Source organism: Tachysurus vachellii, chromosome 8, assembly GCF_030014155.1.
Source record: "Tachysurus vachellii isolate PV-2020 chromosome 8, HZAU_Pvac_v1, whole genome shotgun sequence".
NCBI classification, from domain to species: domain Eukaryota; kingdom Metazoa; phylum Chordata; class Actinopteri; order Siluriformes; family Bagridae; genus Tachysurus; species Tachysurus vachellii.
In genome coordinates, this window is record NC_083467.1 from 19713593 (window position 1) to 19732699 (window position 19107).

At 36.0% G+C, this 19107-nt stretch overlaps 1 protein-coding gene and 1 long non-coding RNA gene across 2 annotated transcripts; both read right to left on the reverse strand.

Annotated features, from left to right (window-relative positions):
- Positions 1-2327: 2327 nt before the first annotated feature.
- LOC132850333 (uncharacterized) lies at positions 2328-6106 on the reverse strand. The gene is made up of 4 exons (XR_009648970.1): positions 5977-6106; positions 4336-4787; positions 2539-4249; positions 2328-2454 (listed from the first exon to the last, which is right to left on the reverse strand). It is a non-coding gene; the product is annotated as an uncharacterized LOC132850333 (long non-coding RNA).
- A 3641-nt stretch (positions 6107-9747) lies between these two features.
- On the reverse strand, positions 9748-19072 carry lss (lanosterol synthase (2,3-oxidosqualene-lanosterol cyclase)). The gene is made up of 22 exons (XM_060876805.1): positions 19053-19072; positions 18487-18655; positions 17533-17671; positions 17330-17438; positions 16892-17013; positions 16701-16797; positions 16458-16593; positions 15244-15352; positions 15052-15170; positions 14303-14400; positions 14185-14212; positions 14037-14093; positions 13811-13882; positions 13366-13416; positions 13095-13244; positions 12920-13016; positions 12606-12711; positions 12453-12518; positions 10984-11073; positions 10729-10899; positions 10522-10600; positions 9748-10286 (listed from the first exon to the last, which is right to left on the reverse strand). Exons 1-22 carry the CDS (start codon positions 19064-19066, stop codon positions 10140-10142), a joined length of 2226 nt encoding a protein of 741 aa, XP_060732788.1. The 5' UTR covers positions 19067-19072; the 3' UTR covers positions 9748-10139.
- Between the last annotated feature and the right edge of the window lie 35 nt (positions 19073-19107).

Genomic DNA, 19107 nt, shown 5'->3' on the forward strand with positions numbered 1-19107 from the left:
TCTTAGGTTGTGGAAAAATGAACCAGGGCAGATCAAGGCAGTTTGAAAAACCCTCGTCAGCTTACTAAACAAACAAGATCCTACCACCTCAAGAGTGACAGGCTGCTAAACTGGTTCTAAGTGAAATGTCGACACCTGCTAGATCTCAAAACAAATAAAGGAAATGTGAAAGCTTAACATGGTTTTACTGAGTATAATGTGCAAGGATTGAAATATGGATTTCATATATTTACATTAACATTGAGCACAGAAACTTTAACATTAATCACGCATGCACACACGCACACACATACGCACACACACACACGTACACACATACACACACCAGTATATTTGAGGAACTAAATCTTCTGTTATGTAAATCTCTTTCATCCCAAAACTAAAACTAATCCTAGTTCCTAAAATAATGCTTGAATATATCTGAAGCTGTTGATCTCCTCACACAAAGATATTTACTTTTTAAAGGTTACTTTGCAACTTTACTTCAGTGAGATAGTGGTGATGGGTGGGTCCCAGTCACTGGCTAGGAATCAAACCCATGGAATACACTCATAAAAAGCATGTAGGGGAGCAGCTACTGCAGGGATTACTGTTTTGTTTTTTCTATACAAGACATTTTGCCAACAAGAAAAACCGTCACATGTTCCAATAATATGATCAACAAAAGGTGCCATGTTCTGAGTTTAACATATCAGAAGTAAACATCTGGAAGTAAATAAATTAGGAGAGAATTAAATAAACATAGCTGAAAAATGACATTAAAAAAGTCATGAGGTTTATCTAAAGGAGCTGTACAGTATATAATCTCATCTTTATGTACACATTTGTAACAAACATAATATTTAATTAACTCATAACATACTATTACAAATTAATAGGGCTGCAATAAGTATATTTGTATATATTATATAGTTGTGTGAAAAATGTATTTAAACACTTGTTGAGTGTGTGTGCATGCAAATATCCCTACTTGTGATTAACACTGTGTGTGTGTGTGTGTGTGTGTGTGTGTGTGTGTGTGTGTGTGTGTGTGTGTGTGAGAGAGAGAGAGAAAGGAAAGGAAATGACATGTATATTAATAGTAATACATGTATTTAAACAATTGTTGAGTGTGTGTGCATGCAAATATCCATACTTGTGATTAACACTGTGTGTGTGAGAAGGAAGTAAAGGGGAACTGACACGTTTTTTACTAGTAATACATGTATTTAAACAATTATTGAATGTGTGTGCATGCAAATATCCCTACTTGTGATTAACACTGTGTGTGTATGTGTGTGTGTGTGTGTGTGTGTGAGAGAGAGAGAGAAAGAAGGAAAGAGGAAATGACATGTATATTACTAGTAATACACACAGAATTTACTTGAAAAGACTCAAAACATACTTCTTTTTCTTTATGATGAAAAATTTTACTGTGCTTGAATTAATTTATGCTTACATCTTTCAAATACCTACTGCTACAGACACGAAACGTTATCTCAAAACCACACAACATATGTATTGTAAAATAAACACTGTGGCTTTCAAAAGATTTAGTTAAATACTGCTCAACTTTAACTACGAAATGATTTAAAAGCAAATCCACTGCAATTACAAGAGAGCATTACTTACTGATCAGCCTTAAAAGCATCAAGTCAGTTTGTATGGAACTTAAATTTTTACTTTTAGTCAGGAAATGAAATTTCACACTTATATTATCTTTCAGTGCCTCCCAGTTTCTGAGCAAGTGAACTGGAGGGGTAGAGACGCATGAATCGGCCCAGAGTCCAAACTGGAAACACATTTCTATAGGATGTGTAACTGATGGCACAGCTCTTGTTGAAAACACCAGAGATGTTCTCCAGAAAAAAGGTGACAAAATGTCTATATCAGGGGTATTTCCAACTACAAGCACTCCTTTGCTGACAAAGGTTTAAATGAAATAAAATGCAAATAAAAATGACTGAAAGGTGACATTAAATGCTTATCAAATTAATGATTAGTTAATTAATAATGGCGAAATGGCCTTTTTCATCCTTTTTGTCTCACCAAAGATTAATGTTAAACACAAATAAAACACAGAAAAGAAGGACTCACCTGTGGCCAGTCTCCATTAGGTAGCTGCTTGTCAATCAAAACCTGTATTCCACGCTCAATGACTATGCAGTCAGGGTACCTGATGTATATGGAACAAATAAAAACATGAAAGGTGAGAAATAATTGTAATATAATATGTAATATAGTTTCTAGAAAGATTTATGCTTTATGACCTTAAAGCCATGCTGACAACACAGTGAGTATTACCTAACAGCCATCAGGCCCAGCAAAGCCCAACAGGTATTATGGATCTGAGAATTTTTGCTTTGTATATAACACCTCTGCTCACACGACTCAAAGTCCTCCCCCCAACCTCCATCCTCCATCTGCTTTGAGAGCAAGAAGTCACACGCACACCTCACTTCAGTACAAACCGGTCTGAAACACAGAAAAGATACATAAATCACATGACTCAATGAACTACTGACTTCTTCAGAAATGCTTTATATGTCTGAATCATACCCATCGTATCCATCCTGGAAAATATGGCCCCTGCATGCAAACGCCTCCAATCCAAACCATACTGCATATGTAAAGCACACACCCCATGACCTGAAAAGGTTTCACGAACCAAACAATATGTTATACCACATAGCATATAGTGTGTACACCAAGCATTTGTACTATAGACTTACTGTTCTTAAAGTGAGGTCCCTGAAACATAGCCAAGAGAGATATTATATTTATTAATGGTGCTTGCAAAGCAACATTCTTGTTATTGTGCCGGACAAAACTTCGGCGCGTAACTTGTCCCACAGCTTTTGTCCTAGACCCATGAATGAGGTGTCAAATCGACCGGCTCATTGAGGAGAGGTGTACTATGACTTTTAAAAGTGATCCAACAAACGATGTTCGCACAGCGGACGAAAAAGCAGGCAAAAAAAATCCCATAGAAATGAATGGGAAATTCCGTGAAAATCAAAAATTAACACAACATGGACATGTGACATATCAAAACAATCAGCACGATGAGGGGAACTTGCCACCTGCAGGCACCATTCACATTTTCTTCAGGAAATATACATTCTAGTTATATTTACTATTTATTTATTATTAAGCATTAATTTATAAATTATGGCAATTGTGTTAAACAAGGGGAAAGATCACGAGTAAAATTTGTAGTAAGCCATTATATTTAAATATACCATTTTATTTCTTCTTAACACTTAAAGGTAACCTCACTGCAAAGGTCTGAGAACACATTTACATTTTTAGCATTCAGTAGACACCCTTATCCAGAGTGACTTACATTTTATCTCGTTTTATACTGATTTTCATGAAGCATGAAGGATTTTCCACAAGAAGAGTCCTGTTTGTCAGCTTAGGACAAACAATGGACTCATGAACAATTATCACACAACATAAAAACAGTCACTGATTGTCCAGTAATACACAGTATTAAGGGTCAAGTGTATGTAAACATTTGATCTGGTTCCTGTGTGTAAATTCAGTTATTATTGTGTCTGGATGTTTTTGTTTTCTCGTTGAAGAGTTTAAAAAATATCTAAATTGTGCAACATATTTCTACATACTTAAATTTATTCAATAAATTCTTCTTATAAAATGTGATTTTAGATTAAAAAATACTTTACTTAAAAAAATAAAATACTTGGAATCCATAATGACTTTTTAGGAAGATCCATTTTCTCTGATTTTCTGCATTAGAAGTCAGATCAAGTCCCTTTTTCAAAGCATGATATTTCAATAATGTATTTTAATTGGCTTGCCAGAAGGTACCTAAACTGTTTTCCATATATTATAAATAGGAACATTCCTATTTATGATAAGTGAATTTTCCCTACTGTGGGATCAATAAAGTTTATCTTATCTTATCTTAATTATATAAACACATTCCCTAATAGATAGTAAATCCATGATAGGAATGTGTAAGACAGTTTAAAAAACTATTTTTATCTTAGTTTAATTTTTTACTCAGTCCATTTATATGCATCTACTAATAATTTAATGCAATTCAAAAAAAGTTGGGCAAAGTATGAATAACATTATACACAAGCAATGTAAATCCTTTTATTTAGCCATACAATGTATTATATCATGTATATATATATATATATATATATATACATACAGTACTGTATATAGCTAGGTATCTGCAGAATTGCTTCTGAAACATCTCGATGCTCTAATCGGAGTCTGAGCTGCTCCCAGAATGCTGTAAAGAAGTGTTGCATTAGTCACATATCTTCTCGTTAATATACTTTTGTCTTCATTCAAATTACATCAGATTTTTGTTCTCACCTTGCCACCCTTTCCATGTTTCTTTCCATGTTTCTTTCCATGTTTGCCATGACCGTGCCCTTGCACATGCCCACATCCACATCCACATCCTGGCCCCTTGTTATAACCAGCATTCTGCCCTCCTGGACAGCACCCTGGGCAAATGGATGGGTTGTATTGCCCTGCTGGATATGATCCTTGATTCATTGGGGGATTGCATGGCCCTCCTGAAAATGATCCTGGGCCCATGGATGGGTTGCATGGCCCTGCTGTATATGATCCTTGTCCCATTGGGGGATTGCATGGTGCTCCTGGAAATGATCCTGAGATCACGGTATAACTGTACTGCTCTCCTGGGCAATCATACCCTGGCTGATTTGGAAGTGGAGATTGGTAAGCTATGTTACCAAAAGAAGGTTGTCCAGGCTGCTGTGGAACGTTTGGGTTCATATCTATGGCTGTGGAATATTCTTCTGTAACACACACACACACACACACACACACACACACACACACAACTGCTATTCAAGCATCACTGCTAACTCTGCAATGTCTGTAAAACATTAATGCAAATCAAAACCCAACAAAGTTACTACACTTATTATTGAATACACTACACTTGGACCTTACATATTCTATCAGAGGAATGTCCAGGAATAAAATGCTTTCATTAAATATGAAAGTAATGACCCCCAGAATCTCTTGTAGTAAGTTACAGTATATGTATTTAAGTTAGTTGAAGTTAGTTTAGTATTTTAACACAAAGAATAAAATATTTTATAATTTCTGGAATTTTTAAGTGGGAATTGTCATTGAAGTACCATAATGCATCAAAAATATCTGTGATATTATTAATCACTCCCTCGATTATTGTAACTGCTTTATCATTGTCAGGATTGTGGTGAATCTGGGGCCTGGGAACACTGGCCGTGAGGCAGGTTCACACCCAAAACGACATGCCACTATGAGGTGGTGAGGTTCTGTTGTATTGTTTAAAAAAAAAAGCTAATCATTTTTTCTATTCTATTGGTTTCCATAATAATATCTCATTAAATGAGTGAAACCAGAAGAGAAACTACTATTTGAGGCTGTTGTTCTGAAAGGGCTAACATTTAATGAATATATGTATGTTATAAATATTAAGAACCTAATTTAAAATCTAAAATGTGACATGCAGCACTAGTACTTGTTAGCTGGTTGTTGTCCTTAAACTGAAGATCTTGACTGCAGCACCTTTATGCAAATAATAGTGCAAATGCTGTACAGCATCATAACATTGCACTACTAAACAATGCAGTTGTTCAGAGAGTGTGGCATCTTCATGACAAAAATAACTTGGCATGGTGTTTATCAAAGCTCATTTAAACAATCTCTTCAATTACTAACAAGGTCCAGATGCAGGTCAACACACAAAAAAACATAAATAAGCCAGAACATGCTGATGAAACACCTAAGGTAGTTACAGACTAGCTGGGACTAACAGCTCAAATAACACTCATAGCAATGTGAAGGCCAATTTCATTTTTAATGTAACTATTTAAGCTATAACATCAAACTGGTTTGAGTCTATAGTTTCATAACAGATACAATAAAAGAATCATTCCCAAAATCACTATGTAATATCAAATAATAAAGTGAAGAGACTGATCAAGACTGACTTACCGCAAAGTATTATAAAATAAGGAAAAGGTTCAGTAATTCACCAGGAAGCCTCTTGATGTTGAATGCTTCTTTAAAGAATGAGTGCTTTACCCATGGGGGACTCTGCATATCTACAGTAGATCCTACCAATGGGAGCACTGCATGTGGGTGTAGCATGGGTTTGACTTTATATTACACAAGGAGTTTCAGCCCTTGACAGAAATGTGTTATATCAAGCCTACAATATTTAGAAAAATGAATAAACAAACAGAATACTCTTTATTAAAGCTTAAATAATTAATATACTAAATTAAATATATAAAAGTTTAGTTTGATTCTATATTATACACTTGTGAAACTTCCTAACTGTATACTTTATATCAGGGGCATAGCCATCATTTAAAAAGTGGGGGGGGGGACGAAATGTCTAGTGTTATCTGTTTTTTTTTTTCAGTTAACCCTTGTGTAAATGACAGGTTTTATTTTTAATCATGATTTTTTTTTAATCATGCTTTATATGCGTTATGATTATATATGATTATAAAACAGAAAGAAAGAAAGAAAGAAAGAAAGAAAACAGCTTGCCACTGGGACAGTACCCTTACAAGGACATCTTTGTACCTTATTTAACCCCAAAAATTTATAGTTGTACATTAAGGTACACATTGGTACTCTAAGGTAGTAATGTGTACCCTTTTGAGTATAAAGTACAAAGATGTCCTTATAATGGTACTAAGAGTATATTGTTTACATATTTCAAATTGTATTTTGTGTATGCACAGTACATGGCACGCAGTAATGGATACTTGCACATTCAAATAATACTTCATTTTTTTGTACGTTCAAAACACAACATAAATATTGACACGTTGAAGAAACATTTCCTCAAATTGACATAATTCACATAATGTTAGCTTGCATAATGAAAACAAATGATGAAAACAGTGCATGATATTTTCTTTGAGAAACAATTACATTACAATTAAATCATTATTTTATTTTAAATTCTATTCATTACATTCATCCCAAGCTAGAATACTGAGAATACACATGTATTTATTTATATAAAAAGAAGCCTCGTTTGCATACGATTTTAATGCAAAAAATACAAACAAAAAGAGCAAATCGACCAGCAAAAATGAATTTGATTCATTTGATTGATTTCTTCTGTCAATCTTTTCTTTACTTTATGTTTACTAAAACATTAGAAAGGACACTTTACTAGTCTACATCATCACTTAACACACATACATGGTGGTAACTAACTCTTCAATAGACACAGTTTTTTCTTCTTTTCACACTCAGAGATGTTTTGGTCGACAACAGCGACGTTATTAGTGATGTCCATGTACAATAATTAGAAAATTAAGAAATATGGATCGTGGCCAGTTTAATCTGGTCTGATTATTAAAATGACATCTTTAATGTCACTATTCGTCGTCCTCGTCTCTGTCGTGTACATACAGTGACACATACTTGATATTATGTAGAGTTAAACATGCTGTAAAATCTCAGTTCAACATTATTTTTATTCTTATTTGAAGGGTTTTGATAACACACTTGTTAAAACAAAAGACGTTATAAAAGAGTTTATATAACGTTTGTCAAAACAGCTATTTTTCCTTATAATCCTTTATATTAAAACTTGCTAATTATTCAACAAGAGCAACCGGCAGAGTTACTAAACATTGTGCAACACAATTCGGATACCATATGCCAACTTACACTGCTTGACATTTTTATAAAAAAAGAGTGAAGCGTTTTTTGCCGCTTTGCGCTCATCGTAACCGAATGATGGACCGCGGGTGCGACTCGAGCTACAGTACTGGGGGCGCGTGATGATGACATGCCAAGTGAGTGAGTGATTGCCGTGAACGTCATGTATAGACTATCTTAAACTTTCTTGTCTCTTTGAATTTTAAATCACTCTGCATTTATATAGGTTATTATATGTCCTACATTGCTCCATTAAAACCTCAACATGTGGTGAACACAACTCTCCACTAAAAAAGTGAGGGGGACGAATTTACTTTTTATAAAAAGTGAAGGGGACATGTCCCCCGCGTAATCTACGCCCCTGCTTTACTCACTCACTCATCTTCTACCGCTTATCCGAACTACCTCGGGTCACGGGGAGCCTGTGCCTATCTCAGGCGTCATTGGGCATCAAGGCAGGATACACCCTGGACGGAGTGCCAACCCATCACAGGGCACACACACTCTCTCATTCACTCACGCACTCACATTTTCCATTTTCTCATTTTCCAGAGATGCCAATCAACCTACCATGCATGTCTTTGAACCGGGGGGTACCCGGAGGAAACCCCCGAGGCACGGGGAGAACATGCAAACTCCACACACACAAGGCGGAGGCAGGAATTGAACCCCATCCCTGGAGGTTGTGAGGCGAACGTGCTAACCACTAAGCCACCGTGCCTCCTGCCCCTGCTTTATATCATAGCTATTGTAAGACATGTAGAGGCCACGTGTATATTATTGAAATTAAATAAAGTAATATATATTGTAAATAAATACAAACTTTCTAATCTTAGGTTGTGGAAAAATTAACCAGGGCAGATCAAGGCAGTTTGAAAAACCCTCGTAGGCTTACTAAACAAACAAGATCCTACCACCTCAAGTGACAGGCTGCTAAACTGGTTCTAAGTGAAACATCGACACCTGCTAGATCTCAAAACAAATAAAGGATATGTGAAAGCTTAACATGGTTTTACTGAGTATAATGTGCAAGGATTGAAATATGGATTTCATATATTTACATTAACATTGAGCACAGAAACTTTAACATTAATCACGCATGCACACACGCACACACATACAGGTATGCACACACATACAGGTATGCACACACACACCAGTATATTTGAGGAACTAAATCTTCTGTTATGTAAATCTCTTTCATCCCAAAACTAAAACTAATCCTAGTTCCTAAAATAATGCTTGAATATATCTGAAGCTGTTGATCTCTTCACACAAAGATATTTACTTTTTAAAGGTTACTTTGCAACTTTACTTCAGTGAGATAGTGGTGATGGGTGGGTCCCAGTCACTGGCTAGGAATCAAACCCATGGAATACACTCATAAAAAGCATGTAGGGGAGCAGCTACTGCAGGGATTACTGTTTTGTTTTTTCTATACAAGACATTTTGCCAACAAGAAAAACCGTCACATGTTCCAATAATATGATCAACAAAAGGTGCCATGTTCTGAAGTAAACATCTGGAAGTAAATAAATTAGAATTAAATAAACATAGCTGAAAAATGACATTAAAAAAGTCATGAGGTTTATCTAAAGGAGCTGTACAGTATATAATCTCATCTTTATGTACACATTTGTAACAAACATAATATTTAATTAACTCATAACATACTATTACAAATTAATAGGGCTGCAATAAGTATATTTGTATATATTATATAGTTGTGTGAAAAATGTATTTAAACACTTGTTGAGTGTGTGCATGCAAATATCCCTACTTGTGATTAACACTGTGTGTGTGTGTGTGTGTGTGTGAGAGAGAGAGAAAGGAAAGGAAATGACATGTATATTAATAGTAATACATGTATTTAAACAATTGTTGAGTGTGTGTGTGCATGCAAATATCCATACTTGTGATTAACACTGTGTGTGTGTGAGAAAGAAGTAAAGGGGAACTGACACGTTTTTTTACTAGTAATACATGTATTTTAACAATTATTGAATGTGTGTGCATGCAAATATCTCTACTTGTGATTAACACTGTGTGTGTGTGTGTGTGTGAGAGAGAGAGAGAGAGAAAGAAGGAAAGAGGAAACGACATGTATATTACTAGTAATACACACAGAATTTACTTGAAAAGACTCAAAACATACTTCTTTTTCTTTATGATGAAAAATTTTACTGTGCTTGAATTAATTTATGCTTACATCTTTCAAATACCTACTGCTACAGACACGAAACGTTATCTCAAAACCACACAACATATGTATTGTAAAATAAACACTGTGGCTTTCAAAAGATTTAGTTAAATACTGCTCAACTTTAACTACGAAATGATTTAAAAGCAAATCCACTGCAATTACAAGAGAGCATTACTTACTGATCAGCCTTAAAAGCATCAAGTCAGTTTGTATGGAACTTAAATTTTTACTTTTAGTCAGGAAATGAAATTTCACACTTTATATATTATCTTTCAGTGCCTCCCAGTTTCTGAGCAAGTGAACTGGAGGGGTAGAGACGCATGAATCGGCCCAGAGTCCAAACTGGAAACACATTTCTATAGGATGTGTAACTGATGGCACAGCTCTTGTTGAAAACACCAGAGATGTTCTCCTGAAAAAAGGTGACAAAATGTCTATATCAGGGGTATTTCCAACTACAAGCACTCCTTTGCTGACAAAGGTTTAAATTAAATAAAATGCAAATAAAAATGACTGAAAGGTGACATTAAATGCTTATCAAATTAATGATTAGTTAATTAATAATGGCGAAATGGCCTTTTTCATCCTTTTTGTCTCACCAAAGATTAATGTTAAACACAAATAAAACACAGAAAAGAAGGACTCACCTGTGGCCAGTCTCCATTAGGTAGCTGCTTGTCAATCAAAACCTGTATTCCACGCTCAATGACTATGCAGTCAGGGTACCTGATGTATATGGAACAAATAAAAACATGAAAGGTGAGAAATAATTGTAATATAATATGTAATATAGTTTCTAGAAAGATTTATGCTTTATGACCTTAAAGCCATGCTGACAACACAGTGAGTATTACCTAACAGCCATCAGGCCCAGCAAAGCCCAACAGGTATTATGGATCTGAGAATTTTTGCTTTGTATATAACACCTCTGCTCACACGACTCAAAGTCCTCCCCCCAACCTCCATCCTCCATCTGCTTTGAGAGCAAGAAGTCACACGCACGCCTCACTTCAGTACAAACCGGTCTGAAACACAGAAAAGATACATAAATCACATGACTCAATGAACTACTGACTTCTTCAGAAATGCTTTATATGTCTGAATCATACCCATCGTATCCATCCTGGAAAATATGGCCCCTGCATGCAAACGCCTCCAATCCAAACCATACTGCATATGTAAAGCACACACCCCATGACCTGAAAAGGTTCCACAAACCAAACAATATGTTATACCACATAGCATATAGTGTGTACACCAAGCATTTGTACTATAGACTTACTGTTCTTAAAGTGAGGTCCCTGAAACATAGCCAAGAGAGATATTATATTTATTAATGGTGCTTGCAAAGCAACATTCTTGTTATTGTGCCGGACAAAACTTCGGCGCGTAACTTGTCCAGCAGCTTTTGTCCTAGACCAATGAATGAGGTGTCAAATCGACCGGCTCATTGAGGAGAGGTGTGCTATGACTTTTAAAAGTGATCCAACAAACGATGTTCGCACAGCAGACGAAAAAGCGGGCAAAAAAAATCCCATAGAAATGAATGGGAAATTCACAACATGGACATGTGACATATCAAAACACTCAGAACAATGAGGGGAACTTGCTCACGGGTATTCTGGTCACGTCACATGACATCACATGAAAAAAAATATTAGCACAACATGGACATGTGACATATCAAAACAATCAGCACGATGAGGGGAACTTGCCACCTGCAAGCACCATTCACATTTTCTTCAGGAAATGTACATTCTAGTTATATTTACTATTTATTTATTATTAAGCATTAATTTATAAATTATGGCAATTGTGTTAAACAAGGGGAAAGATCACGAGTAAAATTTGTAGTAAGCCATTATATTTAAATATACCATTTTATTTCTTCTTAACACTTAAAGGTAACCTCACTGCAAAGGTCTGAGAACACATTTACATTTTTAGCATTCAGTAGACACCCTTATCCAGAGTGACTTACATTTTATCTCGTTTTATACTGATTTTCAACTGATCTCGAACTTGATATGATCTGCAACTTGAACTCACAACCTTCCAATCAGCAATCCAAAACCTTAACCACTAGGTTACCACAGCCACACTTTGCCTTACATTTTTATGCCATTTGGTAAATGCCCTCATTACATTTTATCTAATTTTTATGAAACTGAGCAATTAAGGATTAAGGGCTTTGCTCAGTGGTTCAGCCGTGGACCTGGGATTCAAAATCAGGACCTTCTGATTAGCAGTCCAAAGCCTTAATCATCAAGCTACCACATCTTCCAGAATCCCTGCCATATTAATGTCTATTTATTTTGCCATTTGAATTTGGTATAGAGAGTGAATGAGAGTGTGTGTGCCCTGTGATGGGTTGGCACTCCGTCCAGGGTGTATCCTGACTTGATGCCCGATGACGCCTGAGATAGGCACAGGCTCCCCGTGACCCGAGGTAGTTCGGATAAGCGGTAGAAGATGAATGAATGAATGAATGAATGAATTTGTTATAGAATTAAATATAGAATCCTATTGCAGGCAGTCAGAATTCACTTAAAATTAAAATTGCAGCTCTAAGGCCTACCCTTCCCATGAACCATCAGGTCTTTGCATCCTTCTGCAGTAGTCAAGTCCCTGCTGAAGTGTACTCCTATAATGACACGCAATTGTTTTTTTGAGCTTAAGTCATGGAAGATCGTTGAATTTTTTTAGATGATCATAGAGGATACATAGATACCTAATCTCCTGTGTTCTATGATCGGGATAAGCATGATGAAAGTGCTGCAAAGCCTGCATCACAGCTGATGTGCATTCCACATAGGTGTAGTCGATCATGATATCACCTGGGTCAGAACACAAACCATTAAACATATTCAAACTATTTAAAAGAGCCATCAAACCAAAGGGGGTGACAAATCACTATATGTGACATAAAATATTTAACCTAATTGCTGTGGAAAGAAAATAAACATACACTATAATTACAATCGTTCATCATATTGTTAAGGAAGTCATGATACAACCAATGTGGCTCTCAAAACATTTGCTCACCAAACACCTCTGAAGGGTTGAGTAGCTCCAGCAGTTTTCCTCCACGTTTGGTCTCATATGTGGCAAAACCACCATCAGAATTTCTCATGCTTAAAAGCTAAAAAGACACGGAAAAAGTTACAGAGACTACAGCAGAAGACCCAGAAAAATAAAACACGTTGTCTTATGGCTGTACCACATTGACTGCATCAAAGAGTCTTTGTAAGGAAATGTGGTCTGTGATGAAGCTGCACTGCTCCTGCAGTAACATCACCGACTTCAGGCCCTCTGCTGTGCAGTCGGCCACGATCCAACCACAGTCACGCGTGCTGAAGGGAAAGCCTCCCTAATTTACACACACACACACACACACACACACACACACACACACACACACACACATTTAGTAATTTCAAAAGTTACAAAAGTCATTTCAAAGGTTAAAAGTGAGTGTGAGCTTTCAGTACCTTGTTCATTTGTCGGTAATATTTCTTGTAGTCTGGAGGATTTTCTTTAACCTGAAATAATTGAAAAATACTCTGAATACAGTACAGCACACCAACATGACACCTAATATTACTATCACACTATTATTACAACTATTAATACTAATACTATTCCTGCAATTACAATTAAATATACTAATTCTGATAATAATAATAATGACAGTACTAATAACTCTCAAATGCATATAAATGCTTAGAACCTTTCACACAACTAGTTATGTTTGTCAGCTTTATCGTAATTCTACATTTATACACACACACACACACACACACACACACACACACACACACACATTTTTGATATCATGCACAGTGATATGATCTGTTTATCTGTTTTTGCTTGTATGGTGAATATCAGTCTGTAACTGGCATCATGCCTTAAGTGTTATGTGTGTACCACTCTTACCTGGCTTAGATTAAAAAACTGGTGGGCCTTCATTAAACACTGTGTAAACTTGGGGTCATTCTGTGCACCTGCCTTTTAAAAACACAGAAGGGTGTAGTATTTAAATGTTAATAAGTCTTGCGGGTCTAGTGTTTAATCCTCACTTCTAACATGTAGATTACATTTTAAGGACTGATCACTAATAAGCAATGCTATATGGCATTACATATAGACGAGTTCTAAATACCTCAAGAAATGCTTGTACTGCAAAGGCAGTGTCCCATAGTTGAGATCCATTGGTTCCCTGAGAAAATGCAAAAACACAGTACATGAACAGGAGCAGGTAGATAACGCTATGTACTAAGTGGCAGAAAAATTATGAAACAGAGACAAACCTGCATTTTTAAGCCATCAAGACCTAGCCTGGAAAAAAGTACACAAATAATATATTGTTTATCTCTTTAATATCAGGATAGGTTATGGTTAGTTATTATAAAGTTGCTTATGACTAACCAGAGGTAGTCTGGGATCCTTGCCACATGCTCCTGGAAGGCAGGTGATGTGGGTCCATCGACATACCAGCGCACCAACATATTAATAGTTTTTGAGATCTGCGAATGCAGTTGGAATATGAAAATAATGCTTTCATGTGATAGAAACATATTGCCAGTAATGTATTTTGCAGTAGCATGCATGTGTTATTAAGAGTAGTAAACAGTAAAAACAGTCTTTTTGTTTAAAACTTTGTGTATAAATCAATTCACTTCATCAAGTACACTGTTAGAAGTCAGCATGCAGGTCCAGACATCTTGGAAACTGTTTTTGGTTGTCAATTACTCTGCATGTCCCAGACACCTCTCATCATTTAAATTTAAGATATATACTTCATACATTTCAACGAAATTTGCTAACACCTAAGGTAAAAACTAAATTCTTAAGGTAAACTTGTTATATTCCTGTGCAGAAACTTGCACGTATATCCAGAAGGAGAACAAAGACCCAAGCCTTGAAATGTCATAAATAAAGCACCAAAGCCTTTTAACTTAATTGTGAAAGTTGCAAGAGTGCAAAGCAAGAATCAGTGCTATCAGTGGTAAATGACTTATAGAACTGTTTTGTACATTCTTGTGTGAAAACGTGTATCAGTGCAATTGAACACTTTTTATTGGAACATAAAACAATGACACTGTTTTCTTTTATTAAAAACAAACAAACAAACAAACAAACAAAAAAGTATTTAACAAAACCAACATGTAGCTTACCGGTCCAATGCTAATGCACTTTGTAAAGCGATCGTCAGCTTGGATGTGATCGTACAGCTCATTCACAGCCTTTTCTCTCAGTGCAGTACTGTGATATGCCTCATAAAGGTTCAGGAAGGCTATGAATTACAGCACAATTAGACTAATTCACTAAAAAGCAAGATTATGTTAAAGACATAAAGCTACACTTACAGTAGGCGGCAGTGAGCATAGCGCTGTGAGGGGTGTACATGTCTGACGCTGCAACATTGCTTCTTTGAGCTGGCCAGTTAATAGTCGAATAATTCTGGACATATAGTTCCTGTAATAGCACATCAAAATGTTTAGTTATTTGAATTAATTAATACTGTAGCATGTGATAGACAGTATGTCAAATAACAAAAATGAGTTGTCCAGGATTTCTTAGGTTCAGATTTGAGTTCCTCATGCTTATAAATATATATCTTATTAGTTTCACTTTCACTGCAGAATAATATGCTTTTAGACAGATTTCTGACCTATTTAGAGCTCTTAAGTGTATTCACCAAATATGTTTTTATATTACGTTTACATTTATTTACTTGGCAGACTATGACGGTGTCTCAAATAGCTCCCTAGATCATGAATCAGTATATTGTGTACGCAGATGACTCATACTGATGTACTTGCATTGTAAGACATCACCAACAGGCAGGGCAGATATATTTTAAATGTTATGTTGTTTAAAGTAAATTATGAGAAATACTTTTATTGTTCTTTTACAAATCAACACTGGTTCAGTACGTTTACAGACTTGTTAGGAGCTTTTTTTCTTAATACAGGTACATGAAACAGGTAAAATAAGCGCTAGTCATGGAAGAGGTAGGACTTCGCTAATCGTTTGAAGATAGATAATAACTCAGCTTTTTGGACATTCCACCATCTTGGTGTCAGAACATAAAAGAGTATCGATGTGTACCTTCCTCTTACCCTGAGTGATGGTGGGATCAGTCGAGCAGTGCTAGTAGATCGGAGGGAATGTTTTGCAGTGTGAGCAGTGATAAGAGCTTTGTAGACAAGCATCTGTGTTTTGAATCTGATGTGTGAGAACTTAGGCAGGTACAAGACATGCAGCTGAATTTTGGATCGTTAATTAAACAGTTAAAAGTCATTAGACTCCCAACAAACTGGATATAGAACTGACATGACATGGGATATAGAACTGACATGAACAAAACAAACTGTGATTTGTTGGTTTACATGTCAATCTGTTTATTTCCATGATTATGAATAGTACAATTTGGTTATTTGTGTTATAGCATGCACAAAATTATATATGTAAAATCTGTCAAGGTCTTCCTATTTGGCATTGAAAAGCAATGCAACCCCATTCAACAAAGATAGTGATATTGTAAGGCTCCCCTGCTGATGTGGTTGTGTAACTGTACCTGTCTCAGGCTGAGTACCAGTGAGTCCTCCTGCGCAGACAATCTAACAGCATAACAGTAGCTCATGGGAAGGTAGACCTGCCTGCAGTGGCACCACAGAGTGGACGGGTGCGCCGGCATCCAAGCAGGAAACAACCTGAAATCATTTTAAATGAACAGGCTGCTTTAAGTAGACAGATGTTTTTAAGGGTGCAATGCCATGTGTCATCATTAAAGGACGAAAAACAATTATATAAACTTCACCACATCTCTGGAAAGAGCGTGTTCATCCCTTCCCAACTGTACACATTGAGGATAGCCAACCAGAACTTTCCCCAGGACGGTATACCTACAGCACCTCCTATTTGAATAATCATAAAACAGAGATGCATTTGTGCACTTCTTTAAAGCCATCATGCTGCAATTTGTTTTATAGTTAAGAGTTAAAGCCAGACCTTTGGTGTGTAAGTTGTTCCTTGCCCGCACCATATCTGGGTCATCAGGCCCAACTCCTAAGATTCGCAGTGTGGTGTAATTAAGAGCTGTGCCAAACACAGTCGACTTGTCTTCTACATGCCTGGAAAAATACCACAGTGGCTCAGTTTTCAGTTAAAAATAAGACATTTCTTTCGATTAAATATCAGAGATATTACTTTTACAAACATTACAAAAAAAAATTAATGACATCCATTCATTATTCTATAATATAATAAATATCATGAATAATAATGGGATTCATTCCACTGTAAATTCTATGTTGTTTTGTAGGAACTTGTAGGAAATAAAAATGTAGGAAAAAATGACTACATTCTTAACAATTTTAAATTTTGTCCAGTCAAATTGATGATTTTTTTTAAAGTGATAAACAGAACATGTAGGAATGTCAAACTTACAGACCCCAGCCACCATCGGGCAGCTGCACTGAACGTAGATACCTCACCATCTCCTTCTTCCAGGCTTCTGGTAGAGGGATTTTAGCAACATGACAGGTTATGAGGAGACCTGCAGGAAAAAAGCACATTCATCACATGAAAACATGTGTTTTAGGATAGGCTGTGAAAACGTATTTCTCCATAACATTTTTACTATGTGGTACCTGGAAGCAAGAATAGTGGCCCTCCATAGTCTCCAGCCCAGTGGCCATCTTCGGCCTGGAGACGGCTGTAAAACTCCATCCCCTTCTGAGCAGCTTCAACCACTGTGTGAGCTGCTGAGGAGGCTGGAACAAACTTACTCTGGTGGGAACAGAAAGTACAATAAAAGTCAAGTGTCAGATTTAGCTTGGTGTGACATTATAAACTTTTGCCTGGTAGTTCAAATAAAAACCCCACAACTCTCGCATTCACATGCATGTCATAATAAAGTTGGACCAACGTAAAAAATAATTGTTCAGTTTGCAACCTGCATGAATGAGTCTTTACGAGAAAAAGACTGACTAATCTTTATAAACATCAGAGCGCTATCAGGCATTTGGTTATGCAATATTGTCAGTATTTATTCAGTTTAATTCAGCTTTATTAATATACCTCCTTTAACATCATGAATTGGGCGCAAAGCAAACCTTTACAGAAATCTGAATACATTTAGGTAATATAGGTGACATTTGCTTGTATAAAAAAGTAAATGAAAAAAAAGAAATGCAAAATTGTTTTCTCTTTTCTTTTTCTATTCATACAATCACAGGTATTGGCTTTGTAAGGATGGCACTAGGTAGACAGCACACCTGATGTGCAGAAGAAAGTCATGTCAGAACACTTAGCAACTCAAATAAATATATCACTGACAAAAGCAGTGTACTCTGTGTATTAAAATACAGATCAGCAGTTTCTAAAATATTCACAACATTCAATTTGATACCAAAAACCATGCCATGATCAAAGTCACAGAGATAACACTTTTTCTCCTGTCTGTGTTTAATGTTATATCAACTGAGGCTTTTGACTTTTTGTTTGTGTGATTTTATGCATTGTGCTGCTGAACAAGTGTTTCTGATCATGTGGAGCCTGAGTGTATATTAATTATTTCCAAGAAGACATCAACTGATATGTACTGTATCAAGACCCAGTGAGTGAGCCTCCAAGAAGTTCTGCTCCCTCTCCTCAGTGTCTTCATCCTTCAGATATTTCCATGTCTGCCTTCCTTCCACATTACTGAGCCTCCAGCGCCTCAGGTCTGTCACCGCTGGACTCCTATAAGGACCCCCTCTTCGCCGCACACACCTGAAAGAAAGGTGCATATGTGCATACAGACATAGTGAGAGCACCTTATGTGCATAACAATGCATCAATGCATATGGCCACATTTAAAAATTGTCATTTATCTTACAAAAGGTGAAAACATCACTTAAAAAGTATTTTAACCATTGGTAGGCATTTATCTAATGTCAAACAAAGCAATTTTTTTATATGATATATATAAATATAATATGTCCACACATACATACATACACACACACACACATATACATATATATATGCCATTATATAAATTAGATGTAATATGTGTGTGTGTGTGTGTATATATATATATAAATATATATATATATATATATATATATATATATATATATATATATATGAGTAAATCCTACAATATACACTAAAACATAATACTTACGTCCCTTCAGTCATCTTTGCACTTTGTGGTTAAATCTTAAACCTCTCCATGAGTT